At 56.4% G+C, this 15,597-nt stretch overlaps 1 protein-coding gene across 1 annotated transcript in view; it reads right to left on the bottom strand.

Annotated features, from left to right (window-relative positions):
* Nucleotides 1-15,597, bottom strand: part of ELL (elongation factor for RNA polymerase II) — a gene marked incomplete in the record, with an annotated part of 75,079 nt that overhangs the window by 20,130 nt on the left and 39,352 nt on the right. Inside the window, 2 exon segments of the mRNA XM_014587319.2 lie at nt 263-545; nt 6,240-6,287. Of these exon segments, the coding sequence (XP_014442805.1) occupies nt 263-545; nt 6,240-6,287 (331 nt within the window).

Below are 15,597 nucleotides of genomic sequence, written 5' to 3'. Positions count from 1 at the left end.
GGCATAGCGGGAGGGCTACCTGCAGCCCCCCAAGTGCAGGCGGGAGGAGGAGGCCAGACCAGGGCCTCGTCCTAACCGCCCCTCCCCGTGTTCCAGGTGCCCGCCGTCTCCCTGACAGCTGAGGGCAGCCTGGGCCGGGAACCCAACTCAGAGCTCCTGGCATTCTGGGGTGCCCCTGCCCACCCTGGGGGTCACAGCACCCTCCCGCCCTCCTGGCTGGGGCGGCGCCGCAGGGGTGGGGGTGGGCGGGGCGCGCACTCACCCAGGTAGCGTCCCCCGGGCTTGATGACGATGGCGCTGCGGCTGCGCGTCTCCTCCTCCGCCTGCGCCATGCTCTGCCGCGCCTTCTGGTAGGTGCTGGCGGAGCGCCGGGGGCGCCCGGGGGGTGCGGGAGCCCTGGCCCGCGGGGCGCCCGGGCCTCACCTGGACACGTATTGCTGGATGCAGTCGAAGCTGCCCTGCGGGCTGTCGCGGCCGATGTTGGAGAGGTAGAAGGAGAAGGTCCGCGCCTCGGCCGGGCAGTCGGGCTGCGGGATGGAGATGCGCTGCGCGGGAGGGAGGGAGGGTGTCACCGCGACGTCCCGTGCTCGAGTCCCCACCGCCGGGCCCTCGCACCAGGGCCACCCCTTTGTTTCTTTTAAGAATTATTTTAGAGGGACCAGCAGTTGGCATAATGGCTATGTCGCTGGACTCCCATGTAGTCGACCCCGGTTCACGTCCCGGACCCGGTGGCTTAAACTCACGCCAGGTGCGTGTGCGTGCGTGCCCAAGATCCCGAGAGGAGAATGGAGGAGAAGGGATTGTGGCGTGGCCATCCCCCTGGGGGTGATTTCTCGCTTTCTGTCTCTCTGTTTCTTTCTGGGCAGTGCACGCGCCCTATAGTAAAAAACCTCTCCAAAAAAAAAAAAGAGGAATTATTTCATTTGGGGGCCAGCAGGTGGCGTGGTGGTTAAGGCTCTGAGCACTCCTACGTGGCTGACCATGGTTCGAGTCCTGAACCTGGTGGCTCACTTTCTCAATTACCCTCTCTCTATATATTTATTTATTTATTATTAATTCTGAACAGAGAGGGACAGAACCAGAGAGAGATAAAGGGAAAGTGAGAAAGCAAGCCTCCGGGTCTGGGACTCCAACCGTGATTGGCTATGTGGGAGTCCAGTGCCCTTAACGGCCATGCCAGCACACCCACCTTTTCCTTTTTTTTAAGAGGTTCTGGCTATAGGGCACATGTGCTCACCAGAAAGAGAGAGAGAGACAGAGAGACAGAAAGCACGAAATGACCCCCTAGGGGAGACGGCCATGCTGCAATCCCTTCTCCTCCATTCTCCTCTCGGGATCTTGGGCACGCACGCACACGCGCCCGGCGTGAGTTTAAGCTGCAGGGTCCAGGATTTGAACCGCGTTCAACAACATGGGAGTCCAGTGACATAGCCATTACGCTATCTGCTGGTCCCTACAATAATTCTTAAAAGGGCACTTTAGGAGGTCAGTGGTGGCATGGGGTCATACAACGGACCCAAACAGGAAAGGCTCTCGATCTGCACCCTGAGACCTTCCTAAGCACACGGGGAAATGAGAAATGTGTTTGCAATCCAGGCTGGCTGAGAGGGGCTGTGGATCGTGGCGTGACAACTCTGCTGGTAGTGGTGGTAAGGGGGTCCCTATCTCCCTGACGGCAGGAAGAAATGAATGAATGATCCTGTTGACGGCGGGAAGGTTAAGGCAGCTGGATCCCACGGGGCCAACTCTGTGGTTCGAGTCCAGGACCCGGTGGCTTTAAAAACATGCAGGGCGAGTGGGTGTGCAGACCCAAAAATCCCAAGAGGAGAATGGAAGAAAAGGGATGGCGGCATGGCCACCCCGACCCCGGGGGTGATTCCTCACTGCGGTTTTCTCTGTCGAGCACACATGTAGTAAAAATCAGAAGAGAAAAAGACTCGGGCTGGCAGGTGGCGTGGTGGTTACAGGCACTGGACTACGTGGCCTACCATGGTTCGAGTCCCGGACCTGGTGGCTTGCTTTCTCACTTTGCTGACTCTCGTACATGCGCTCTCTCACTGTCTCGCTCTGTCCCTCTCTGGTCAAATAAAATAAATAAAGCTAAATCAAATTAATTTTAAAAAAAGCAAAGAAAAGAAAACAACTGCCATGTTATGAAAGGCTAAGGTGGCCCACCTGGGCCTGGAAGCCTTGACCACAGAGAGTCTCTGTCTCATGTAGCGTCTGAGACCTCCATGTTCTGCTGGGAGAGAGAGTGTGTGTGTGTGTGGGGGGGCGGGTGGCGGCAAGTGACAACAGAGTAAACAGTGTCCTGTCTCCACAAACTGCTTGGACAATTGACCTCATTCATGAAATGCCACACTGTCCACAAACCATTGATAGGAACTGGCCAGAACAGGCCGATCCAGAGACAGGAGGTCGATGAGGAGCCGCCAGGGGCTGTGGGGGCTGGATGGGGAGGGGCCGCTGCTGGCGACTGGGTTCTCTCCTTTTGCTTTTTTTTGAGAGGTTTTTGCTATAGGGCACGTGCGCTCGCCAGAAAGACAGAGAGAGAGAGACAGAGAGACAGAAAGTGAGAAATCACCCCCCAGGGGGGATGGCCACGCCACAATCCCTTCTCCTCCATTCTCCTCTCGGGATCTTGGGCACGCATGCACAGGCGCCCGGCGTGAGTTTAAGCCACCGGGTCCGGGACTCAAACTGCCGTTGACTACATGGGAGTCCAGCGATGTAGCCATTACGTCAACTGCTGGTCCCAAGGAATGGGGTTCTCTTTTAGAGAGATAAAATGCTTCGGAACTGAGCAGGGTGACAGTTACAGAATTCTGTAAATACACTAAGATCCGCTATACCATATAGTTGAAATGGGTGAATTATATGTTATGTGAATTATGTCTCTATAATAAAGCTATCAGGTTACTGAGAAAAAGCATGATGCCTTTTTTTTTTTTTTCAGAGAGGTTTTTGCCATAGGGCAAATGCGATCGCCAAACAGAGAGAGACAGAGAGCAAGAAGTCACCCCCCGGGGGGGATGGCCACGCTGCAATCCCTTCTCTTCCCAGGATCTTGGGTACACACACACCCCTAGTGTGATTTTCAAGCTACCGGGTCCAGCACTCAAATCAAGGTTGGCTATGCGGGAGTCCAGCCACATAATTGTTATGCCATCTGCTGGCCCAAGGATTTATGATTTTTAAAAAATTAAACAACTGAGGGCCAGCAGGTGGCATGGTGGTTAAGATGCTGGACACTCATGGCCAACCACAGTTCGAGTCCTGGACCTGGTGGCTTGCTACCTCACTGTCCCTCTCTCTCTGGTCAAATTAAAATGAATGAATAAATAAAATTAAATAAATAATTTGAAAAGAAATGAAAAAACCCTTTATCTCTGGTGAAGGGTACTGGAAGACAAGAAATTCAGGAGAAGAGCAAAATCTACTTTTCACCTCTTTCTTTTGTGATAAGACAGAGTCGAGAATGGTCTCGAATGATTCCTTCCTCCTGGCAGTCACATGCTGTGTAACCTCCCCGGAGCACGGGCAGGACCCGTGGTGTGCTTCTGATCCGTAGAACACAGGGGAGGGGAGGGGATGTCACTGCTATGATTGGGTAACATACAATAGTGACTTGTCTCTTACCAGCAGTCTCTCCATCTCCCGCTCTCTCTCTCTCCTCTGTGGATCAAGCTGTTGTAACTGTAGAGACCCAATTGCAAGGAGCTGACAGTGGCCTCCAGCCAAGGACCAGCAAGAAACAGGCCCTTAGTCGAAAGCCCTTGACGAACTGAATTCTGATAACATGGGGGCCTGAAAGCAGTCACACCTCGGATGAGCCTTCGGTTGAGACTCCAGCCCTGGGTGATACCCTCATTGCAGTCTTTTGAATCAGAGGATGCAGTTAAGCTATGTCCAAATTCCTGACCCATACAAACTAAAAGATAATAAACATATGCATGTTCTTGTGTGTGTGTGTGTGTGTGTGTGTGTGTGTGTGTGTGTAGTTTTGGTACAGGGCAGCTGCACTCACCAGAGAGACAGACAGAGGGAAAGTGAGCCGCCCCATGGGCATTATTTTTAAAAAGAATTATTTCTTTATTCATTTTAATTTGACCGGAGATAGAGACAGAGAGAGAGAGAAAGGAAGTGAGAAAGCAAGTCCTCCCCACAAGGTTTTTAAAAAATTATTATTTAGTTTTATTTATTCATCATTCTTTTCTTTAATTTGAGGGGGGGGGGAAACAAAGGAAGCTTCCAGGTCTGGGATTCGAACCATGGTTAGCCATGTGGGAGTGTCCAGCACCTTAATCACCGCAACACTTGCTGGTTCCCCCCCCATATGACTTTTAAGGAGGCTGCTGGGTCTGGGACTCGAACCACGGAGTCAGCCATGTGGGACCCAGCTCTCTCTAGCTCCTTAATCACCACGCCATCTGCTGGTCCAGGATTATACTTTTGGGATTTTGATCTTTCAGGATTTTCGATTTCAGGGACATGGTGCATGGTGCTCCGGGCCACGATCCCCAGGAACCGAGCGCTCCGAAGCGCTGGAGTCTTGGCCCGTGCAGTGAGGCAGCCCTAACCTATCCAGGCCACCTGGGCAGCACGGCCTTGGAACCTGCAGCCCAGAGCAGACACGCTGCTGAATGAACCCAAGCCGTCTCCCGCGGGGCTCTCACCCCCCAGCTCGCTAGCTCGCAAGGAAGCAGCCAGGCCCCAAGTGCCCTTTAATTCCCTGCACGCTGGGGCGGGCGGGGCTTCCCCACTGCTCAGGATCGGGCTGCAATGGTGCAGCGCGACCGCGGGACACCAGGGGGCGCCGTGGGGCCAGGCAGGCGCCAGCCCGGGGCCGGCTCCCGCTGCAGCCGCTGCTGCCGCCCTGACTCCGTGGAGAACGTCCTGGAGGAGGTGAGGGGAGGTGGCAGGAGCGTGAACGCAGACACAGGGGGCAGACCCAGGGCAAGTGGGGTCAGGTGTGAACGACGAGGCCGCGGCCCCCAGGGATCCGCTGTTGGGCCAGCGAGTCCAGGCCTGCCGTGGGGGTGTTCTGTCCACGTGTTGGCCACCCCAAACCAGAAGGGCGTTAACTGGCAAGGGAGCTGACCCTCGGCCTGGTGGCTCCAGGCACTCAGCTGAAAGGCCTTAGGAGGGAAACGGAGGACTCCCGGGGAGGAGAAACCCCTGCCCCTGGCCTGCCCTGCAGGTGTCAGATCCATCGCCCCACACCTGTGTGCATCTTTTTTTTTTTTGGACAGGTTTTTGCTATAGGGCACGTGGGCTCGACAGAGACAGAGAGACGGAGAGACAGAAAGCGAGAAATCACCCCCCAGGGGGGATGGTCATGCCGCAATCCCTTCTCCTCCATTCTCCTCTCGGGATCTTGGGCACGCACGCACACGCGCCCGGCGTGAGTTTAAGCTGCAGGGTCCGGGATTTGAACCGCGTTCGACTACACGGGAGTCCAGTGACATAGCCATTACGCTATCTGCTGGTCCCTAAAATAATTCTTAAAAGGGCACTTTAGGAGGTCAGTGGTGGCATGGGGTCATTATACTCTGTGTGTGTGTGTGTGTGTGTGTGTGTGTGTGTTTGTAGCCGGAGAGACAGAGTAAGAAAATGAGAAGATAAGCTGCCAGGTCTGGGACCCGAACCGTGATCAGCCATGTGGGAGTCCAGTGCCCTTAACCACCATGCCATCGGCTGGTCCCACCCGTGTGCACCTCTTCACGTTTGCACACACACACACACACACTCATCTCGCAGTGCTGCATCCCGGCTGCCACTTCCCCAAGTTAACACCTGGAACCCCACAGATGACCAGACCCTGGATCCTCTGCCCTTCTCGGGCTGGGATCCCGCAAGGAGCCCACAGGCAGTCAGGTGGAAACTCACTTGGGTACAAGGCAGATACTCTTTGAAAAACCAACAGGTGGCGTGGTGGCTAAGGCTCTGGATCCTACAGGGTTGATTGAGCGATTCAAGTCCCAGACCCGGCAGCTTGAAACTCACGTCAGACGTGTGTGCGTGCATGCCCAAAAGCCCAAGAAGAGAATGGAGGAGAAGGGACTGCAGCGTGACCATGCCCCATGGGGGGTGATTTCTCACTGTCTTTCTGGTGAGCACACACGCCTTATAGTAAAAACCTCTCCAAAAACAAAAGCTAATAACAACAAATGAAATTAAATAACTAATTAAAACAAATAAACAAGAAACAAATAACAATCCAGACCAACAAGACTCACCCCTTGGCTTCCTTGAAAGCGGATTGACGGTCTCAGCGAAATAGAATCCTACGAGGCAACAAAAGAGACAGCGTCAGGAAAGCTCCGTGGCCATCCAGGCACTTGAATGCCACGATCGGGGCCAGGACAAGGGCACGAGAAAACACAGGTCTGAAAATCATCGGGCGGGCTCTGAGAACAGGGTTTTGAAGGATCAATAGGAGTTCCTCAGAGGGACACAGGGCTGGGGCCGCATCACAGGAAAGAGCTGAGCCTCAAGACACGGCAACAGGCCACCTCGATGGGGAGGCTGGCAGCAGGCCGGGACGCCAGGAAGCCATTGCTGGGCTGTGACTCTCACGGTGGGAGGGCCCACCTCTGAGTGGCTATGGCCCTCACCAGGGCAGGACAGGGCCAAGCTGGCCCACAGCTCCAAGGCCCTGCCCAAGCCCCTCTGTCCTCCCACCCTGGCCCGTCCCTAGGAAACCAGGTGGACGGGAACCAGGCACCGCTTGCCAGAGTGGAGTGGAGGAGCCGGCTGGAATGCGGGGCACTGGCTGCCAGGAGATGCCCTGACGGGATGGGGCCTGCCACCTGCCAGGCTCCCATGTCACCGCGTCAGAGCGCCTTGTCACCGTACTTGGGACAGCAGGATTTCCAGAGAAAACAAATACCGAAAAGCTCAAAATGACTTTGCGGCTATCCGGAGATCGGCCCCCGGAGCGCATCGTGCACGAGCTGACCCGGCAGGACAGCGGCGGCTTCCCCCCTCTCCCACCCGGGCCTGAGCACCCAGCTCGGTGTCCCCACCGCCATCCCAGCTCACGCAGCCCCCGGAGCCGCCCCTCAGGCCTCAGCTCTGGCCCCCTAGGGAGGACAGGCCCTGGGCCGTGGCACAGCTTTGCCGGCGTCTGGGCGGCTCTCTGTCCATCATCGCCCACAGCTGGGGCGCAGTCGCCGGTGTCACAGGTGGGACAGGAACTGAGGTGATGGCCGACTTGGCTGTCCCGGGGCAAGGCAGAGCCCAGGACTCTGGCTTGAGCCCGTACATGGGGCCTGCCCAGGCCATGCAGCGGCTGCAGGAGGGGGCACGAGCAGGCTGGGCCAGCCAGCACGCGGCCCTGCTCCTCCGGTGCCAACTCTGGACCCCACGAGCATGGTGCCAGGGCACACTCAGGGCCCACCTTAGTCCACCAGAATGACTGGGACAGACCCACGGGGTCGCACCCCAATGGTCGGATGCCACACACCAGCACATACCCCCATGGAACCTGCTGCCCTAGAACTGCCCCACAATTCCATAGTGCACCGCCCCACCAGCCCCGGGGTCGCTCCAGGGAAAACGGATTTGGGAGACAGATGTTGCCACGATGCCCCTTCCATGTACAGTCTGGGACAGGACAAACACCGGCCTGTGCCAACACTTTAAGGATGGGAAGCACATGGGACTAACAGCGTAATGGCTATGTTGCTGAACTCCCATATAGTTGACCGTGGTTCGGGTCCCGGACCCGGTGGCTTAAAGCTCACACCGGGCGCGTGTGCGTGTGTGCCCAAGATCCCGAGAGGAGAATGGAGGAGAAGGGATTGCGGCGTGGCCATCCCCCCTGGGGGGTGATTTCTCACTTTCTGTCTCTCTGTCTCTCTCTGTCTGTCTGGCGAGCGCACGTGCCCTATAGCAAAAACCTCTCAAAGAAAAAAAAAAAATGAAAGGAAGCACCTGGAAAAGGAGGGACATATGTTTCTATTGTTTTGCTTCGTTTTTGTTTACTTGTTTTTAAAGAATTATTTATTTTCTTCCATGTATTATTATTACTTTTTAAAGAATTATTTCTTTTATTTTATTTATCATTATTGCTGTTTTTAACATGACCAGAGAGAGCGAGAGAGAGAGAAAGCTGCCAGGTCTGGGACTCGAACTGAGTCACGTGGGAGTCCAGCGCCTTTATCCACACCACCTGCCAGCCCGGGGACATGGTTTTTAAGTGACTTGGGACAAAGTTAAGGTCAGACATTGAAAAGAGACCAGTAGGGGCCGGCAGGTGGTGTGGTGGTTAAAGGAGTTGGATTCTCACATGGACAAGTGTGGTCCGGGTCCCCGACCTGGAGGCTTTCTCTATCAGATAAATGCAGTTAGGGAACCAGCAGTTAGCGTCATGGCTATGTCGCTGGACTCCCACGTAGTCGACCACGGTTCGCGTCCTGGACCCAACTGCTGCAACTCTAACCACACTGGGTCCAAATCTTCCTAGGAAGATTTACAGCACTACTGAGATTATTGTCTCAAAAATGGCTCAAATGCTGGAGGAAAGATGGATTACTTACTGAAATAAATGGCTTACTATTTTGAATTTAGCAAACCCTTCTTTTCTTGTTTTTATTTTTTTCTTGACTTTGCATTCCCGAGAGACAGAAAGAGAAACTGAGAGGGAAAGTGAGAAATTACCCTCTGGGAGAATAGTCAAACTGTGTTCCCTTTTCCTCCACTCTCCCCTTGGGATTTTGGGCATGCACACACATGTGCCTAGAATTATGTTTCAAGCCTCCAGGTCCGGGACTTGAACTGTGGTCGGCCATGTGGAAATCCAGCGCCCTTAACCACCATGCCATCTGCTGGCTCCTTGGTAAGGACTTTTAATGCACGAGTGTGTGATGGGTGAGAAGGAACCAGTGGAGATACGAGGACCACACAGAGCGAAGCAGACAGGAAGGCGAGGCAGCCCGGCTGTGCTCACTCCCAGGCCCTCCGCGGCCTCCCTGCAGGTGCAAAGCCCAGGGCAGGCACTCGAGGAGCCAACACCTCGCACTGGGGTGGGCCCGGGACCAACTTTACCACCGCGCCCGCTGTCCACACGTGCTGAGGCCCATTGGGTGTTCGCAGCTGTGCCCCTGGTGATGACGGCGGGGCCAGGTGTGGGTGTACAGCTCCACGTTCACCCCGAGGAACGGTCCCGGGGCAGTCCCTGTGCCGACAATGACAAAGCGGGCTGGAGCCCTCGCACACTCCGTGTAGAACATCTACCAGGTCCAGGGAGCTGGCTGTCACCCAGGTTATCGGGAAGACCTTCCCCCACAAAACTCACACGTTCCCCAAGAGGACACAGAAGCACACTTTTTTCAGAGAGGTTTTTGCTATAGGGTGTGTGCACTCACCAGAGAGAGACAGAGAGATAGAAAGTGAGATATCACCCCCCAGGGGGGATGGCCATACCACAATCTCTTCTCCTCCATTCTCCTCTTGGGATCTTGGGCACGCACGCACACGCGCATGGCGTGAGTTTAAGCCACCGGGTTCGGGACTCGAACCGCAGTTGACTACGTGGGAGTCCAGCGACATTACACAGCATCTGCCAGTCCCAAGGGCCCCACCTGTGAGACACTGGAACCCACGGAGCAGCCGCCCTCACCTCGCGTCTGGAAACGGACACACCTGATGGCGGAGGCTGGCTCACCAGGGCCCTCGGCCAGGCGTCCAACAGCTGGTCGCACCAGAGCCCGTGTGCTGAAAGCTGGTGGCCGACAGCCGGCATCGGGGCTCCCCCTCCAGCAGGTGGTCCAGTTACCCAGCTGGCCTGGCTGGGCCTCGCCCCGGCAGCGCGTCCATCCCGGGGCTGTTCCAGTCCGGCCTGGCCGTGGTCCTCGTCCCATCGGGCTGGGCCGTCTCAGGTAGGCTGACTCTGTGTACACGCGAGGCCTGTGAGCGAGCTGCCCACGCATGCCGGGTGCCCGCTGGAGGGTTTCGAGGACAAAACACGGGCTTGGCTGACACTGCCCAGCCGGGAGGCCAGTCTGGTTGTGGAGGATTGTGCCCTGGCACCTGTCATCCCACCAGGCAGATGGCCAGCAATATAGTTTCCATTTTTCAGTCTTTTACAGAAGAGCACATACACTTGCCAGAGACAGAGACGGAGCAAGAGACAGAGAGACAGAAAGCAAGAAATCACCCCCCAGGGGGAATGGCCACGCCGCAATCCCTTCTCCTCCATCCTCCTCTCCGGATTGTGGGCACGCACCCATGCAACCTGTTTTTTCTTTTTTTTAATCAAGCCACTGGGTCTGAGACTTGAACCAACGGAGTTGGCCATGTGGGATCCAAGGCCTTAATTACCATGCCACCTGCGGGCCCCACCGGCAATCTTTTTTTTAAATATTTAATTTAATTTAATTAATTTATTTAAATTTGATGTGAAAGAGAGAGAGAGAGAGGGAGAGAGAGAGCGAGAGCGAGAGAGGGCGGGCAAGCTGTCAGGAAGCTGTCAGGTCCAGGACTTGAACCATGGTCGGCCATGTGCGAGTCCAGCACCCTTAACCACCATGCCACGTGCTGGTCCCAGCAACATTTTTTTTAAAAAAGAATTATTGTATTTTAACTTTATTTTAATTTGACCGGAGAGGGGCAGAGAAAAAGTGAGAAATCAAGTTGCCAGGTCTGGGACATGAACCGTAGTGAGCCACGTGGGAGTTCAGGGCCCTCAACTACCACACCACCTGCCGACTCCACACCAGCAACCTTTGTTTTTGAGAGAGTTTTTGGTATTGGACACATACATATATTTTTGTTAGAGGGCACTTGCCAGAGAGACAGAGAAACCAAGAAATCACCCCCTGCGGGGATGGCCATGCCACAATCTCTTCTCCTCCATTCTCCTCTCAGGTTTTTGGACACACAGACACACACAGAGTGTGAGTTTCAAACCTCCAGCTCCAGGACTTGAACCACAATCAGCCACGTGGGAGTCCAGTGACGGAACCACTATGCCACCTGCCATATTGTTCTTTACTTAGCATTATTAAAGAAAAATAGGTTAAAGAAAAATATTACTAAAAGAAATATTTAAACTATTATTCAAGAAAAAAAAAATTCTTATTTTAAATTTGACCAGAGAGAGAAAGGGAAAGCAGAAAAGCAAGCCGCCAGATGTGTCCGGGATTCGAACTGCCACGTGGGATCCCAGCACCTTTAGTATGACCTCCATGGCACTTGCTGGCTGCCCTAGTCATATTTTTTAAAAAGTGTATTCCTTGTGAGAAACGGGCAGGTACAAACACTACCTCGGCGGGGTCCCACACCCGGGATCTCAGCCAGCCTGGGTCACGGGCACACGAGGCCCCGGTGTGCAAAGGCGAGTCCCAGGGTGTGAACCGGAGACCTCTGCAAGTGGGCCCGATTACGTTACTTCTGCCCCATCAGTCTAGACCCTCAGTAATGCTGATGAAAGGGCACAAAATAGAAACCATTACAAGAATTAAGAAAAGCAAATCTGCGACCAGCAGATGGTGTAGCAGCTATGTCGCTGGACTCCCATATGTCCGACCGTGGTTTGAGTCCTGGATCCGGCCCTTAAGACTCACACCAGGCGCGTGTGCGTGCGTGCCCAAGATCCCAGGAGGAGAATGGAGAAGGGATTGTGGCGTGGCCATCCCCCCTGGGGGGTGACTTTTCACTTTCCCTCTCACTCTGCCTCTCCTTCTCCAGCAAAAACTTGTTTAAAAAAAAAAAAATTTTTTTTTTTGAGGAGGGAGGTTTTTGCTATAGGGTGTGTGCGCTCGCCAGACAGACAGAGACAGAGAGACAGAAAGCGAGAAATCACCCCCCAGGGGGGATGGCCACACCACAATCCCTTCTCCTCCATTCTCCTCTCGGGATCTTGGACACATACGCACACGCGCCCGGCGTGAGTTTAAGCCACCGGGTCCGGAACTCGAACCGTGGTCGACTACGTGGGAGTCCAGCGACATAGCCATTACGCTAACTGCTGGTCTCCCCACCAAATAAAGCGAATTTTGTCAATACACTCACGTGTCTCCAATGACCAGCAAAGCTGACACTTGGGCCCCTGTCCTTCCCTGCTAGGGCTTGGGGAGTGGGGGGAAACCGCAGGAATCAGGAGCTATTTTTGGATCAAAGACAAGATTTCATCCTCAACAAAAGTGCTCGGGTATTTACTGGGAAGCAGACGCTTGGCTGGAATGACTCACGGCGTAGCCACTGCTGTCACCTTAAGAAGCTGCCAGAACGGGGAACGAGGCCCTTCCTACTGAGTCAGTTTGGAGTGGGGCAGGGGGTTCCCAGGGAAACCCCAGCATCCCAGGGCCTCTCTGGAAGCCCCGCCCTGGCTTCTGCTATTCCTCTGCTATCCAGCAGGGAGGACAGACCACCTGGGCTCCTTCCTGTCCCAGCCAAGAAGCGGAGGGCAGGTGCCGATGGGGACTCCACTCAGAGGCCAAAGAGCGTCTGCTGGATGCACAGCCCCACCTGCAGTACCCCAGCCATGCATGCCCCCGAAGCAGGTGGGTGCACCGGGAGGTGGGCGGAGTGGGCCGAGACCTTGGGGTCTGCCTGAGTAAAACCTGCCGGGTGGACGCTGGCTGTCTGGAAGGCTCTGGAGGACGCTCAGGCTCCAAGCCCCAGACAGCGACTTCCAAATTCCTGTGGGCAGCACGTGCGATGGAACTTGATGTTCCCAGTGGACACCTGCTCTCCTCCTAACCTGGGGGCCTGGAACTGGGGGAGTTTGCAGACCTGGCACCATTTGGACAGGACACGCCCTGCAGGCCACAGGCCAAGGACTGCCACGTAGACTCCCCCCACCCCACCCCGGCCCGATTTTGCCATAGGGTGTGTGCCTTCAATGGAGAGATGGGAAGAGGGAGGGTGAGAAATGCCCCCTACCCGCGGGGCGGAGGGCCACGCTGCCACCCATTTTTCTCTCGGGATTTTGGACACGCGTGCACACGCACCCGGTGTGTTTTTCAAGCCGCCGGGTCCAGGACTTACGCTGTGCAGTTGGCCACGTGGGGTCTAGTGCCTTAATCAGCACATCACCAGCTGGCCCACGTAGGCCTGCTTTCTTTCTTTGTTTATTTTGGAGAGATGTTTCTCTATAGGGCGCATGTGCTTGCCAGAGAGACAGAGAGACAGAAGGTGAGAAATCACCCCCCGGGGGGATGGTCACGCCGCAATCCCTTCTCCTCCATTCTCCTCTCGGGATCTTGGGCACGCACGCACACATGCCCGGCATGAGTTTAAGCCACCGGGTCTGGGACTTGAACTGCGGTCGACTATGTGGGAGTCCAGCGACATAGCCATTACGCCAACTGCCGGTCCCGGTAAATGTTTTTTTTTTTTGAAGAGATGAGATGTGTGCACAGACCCCTGGACGGAAACCAGGCCACCTGCTACCAGCCTAGGGACGATGAGGCCTGAGGCAGTGCTGGGAACCTCCAGCTGCCCGAGGAGGGCATACAACCCCCTTATCTGTCCCAAAGTGCCCACGAGGCTGGGGCACTCTGTCCGCTCTGCCCGGACAGCCTGTCCTCTGCTGTCTCCACGGCCTGCCATCCCAGGACACAGAGGTCCCTGCAGGAAGTGAGCAGCGGGTGGGGGGGGGCAGGCACTTGTTCCTCCTTTAGCTCTGTGAGGTGACGTCACACACAGACCCATCCAGCGCACACGCTCGGACTCACGGAGCTGGGTCACCCGTCCCAGCAGTGAGGGCCCTCGGAGGAGGTGCTGTCCTGGAAGGAGCTCTGGACTAGCCTCCTCCGGGCAAAAGGCCCCCCTTTCCAGTAAAGCGCGGACGATTGGGAAACGCCTTTCAGGAATCCTCCCCGCCACTTCCTGGCAGGATTGAAGGGGACGCTGAGCCAGGGAGCGTGCAGATGGTGACCGCGAACAGGCTGTGTCTGTGTGCCAGGAGGCCGGGGGGCTGGACGGCCCGGGGGGGGCTGGGCCAGCTCAGGGTAGAGCTGGGGAGCCTGCACACACACACGGCCGACCTCTCCGAGGTTCTGCGAGACGCCTGCCCAGGTCAAGATGGGGGTGGGGTGGGGGGTGTCAGGGCGCAGGGCCACTCCGTCAGCGGGATGGCCGAGCACCCGGCAGGTTCTGACGCACACGCGGAGCAGGAAAAGGACCCTAGGTGGCCACCAGGCAGAAGTCACCGCGGCCTGCTCTGCATCAGCGGTGGGCAGGGCTGGGGTCACAGGGCTGTCGAATGTCATGGGCAGGACCCGCCCCCCACCTCCACCGGGCTGAGCCCAACCTCACGGGATGACTGAGGGGCTCTGGGGTCCCCATGAGTCCATTGTCCCATTCAATCTCCTCCCGATTTCACAATGGCCCCAGACTCCTCCTGAAACGCGCAATGACCCCACGGTAACCAGATGAACATCTGCTTGTGGTCCCCCGCGTCTCCGGCCCGAGCGCAGTCCCCTCTGAAGGAGGAGCGGGTCCCCTGACCCCTGCCGGCCACCTCCACGTCCCAGCCGTCTCCCTGAGCCAGGCCGCCCACGCCGGGGCAGGGTCCTCTTGTCTACACTTTTCTCTGTTATTTCATCTCTCGCATCTGCCTTTCCTCAAATAGAGAAGTCGAGCTGGGGGCCAGACAGCGGCAGGGCAGGAAAACATCATGCTTTGTGCACCGGCCAGCAGCCACAGGGTGGGTGTGCTTGCCAGAGACAGACAGAGAGACAGAGACAGAGAGGGGAAGAGAGAAAGCACCCCGCAGGGGGACACGGTCAGGCCACAATCCCTTCTAGATCTCTCCATCCCCCGGCACCATCTCTGAGAGGGTAACAGGCCTGGCCGAGACACGCACACGCATCCTGACCAGGACAGGGGAGTGTGGTCAAGGGAGTGTCCACCATGGACGCGACTCGGGCAGACGGAGCAGGGCTGAGGCCTCCCCAGCCCAGCAGATCTGAGGACCGTGCACAGCTGGGAGGGCTCCCAGAGCTCCTGGAGGGACAGTTCAGGGCCTGGGAAGACCATCCCTGTCTCGGACCCTCGGTCATGCCCTCCAAGGCTGTCCTGAGGTCCCCAGAGGCTCAGGCGCACTTGAGAAAGGAGCCTCTCTGAAGCAGAAGCTGCGAATCTGCAGAGTCCCCTTGTCACCTTGGCCACCTGGAGGCTCTGCAGTGGAACACTGACCTCCCAGCCTCCCTCTCGTCTCAGCATCTGCCTCACTGAGCCCTCTGCAAGCGCCCAGACCCCTGTCCCAGGACACCAGGGCGTAAGATGCCATCCAGAGAACTCAGCCTTTCTCCCCTTCAGGGCGTGACGGTCCCCTGCACGGTCACTTCTGCATCCCCCTGCAGCTCAGGCCCGCGCCTCGAGAGTCACAGACACCCACCTTCCCGGCCTCAGAGCCGGGGTCGGAACCCCGGCCTTCTCCAGCCCCACCACAGATGCCGGCCCCTAAGGGCGACCCGAGGCCATGTCAGCACCCCCCCACCCAGTCCAATTTGCCAGAAGGCACATGTGTGTGCCAGAGAGAGAGAGAGAGAGAGAGAACAGAGAAGAGAAAGAGCACCCCTCCATGGGGAGTGGTGACGCCGTATCCCTTTTCCATTTCTCTGTGCTTTTAGGATTTTGGGG

Source organism: Tupaia chinensis, unplaced genomic scaffold, assembly GCF_000334495.1.
Source record: "Tupaia chinensis unplaced genomic scaffold, TupChi_1.0 Scaffold000201_1, whole genome shotgun sequence".
In the NCBI taxonomy this organism is placed as follows: Eukaryota; Metazoa; Chordata; class Mammalia; order Scandentia; family Tupaiidae; genus Tupaia; species Tupaia belangeri.
Note: the sequence above shows the minus strand (reverse complement) of the source record. Positions and strands in the feature narration are given on the sequence as shown.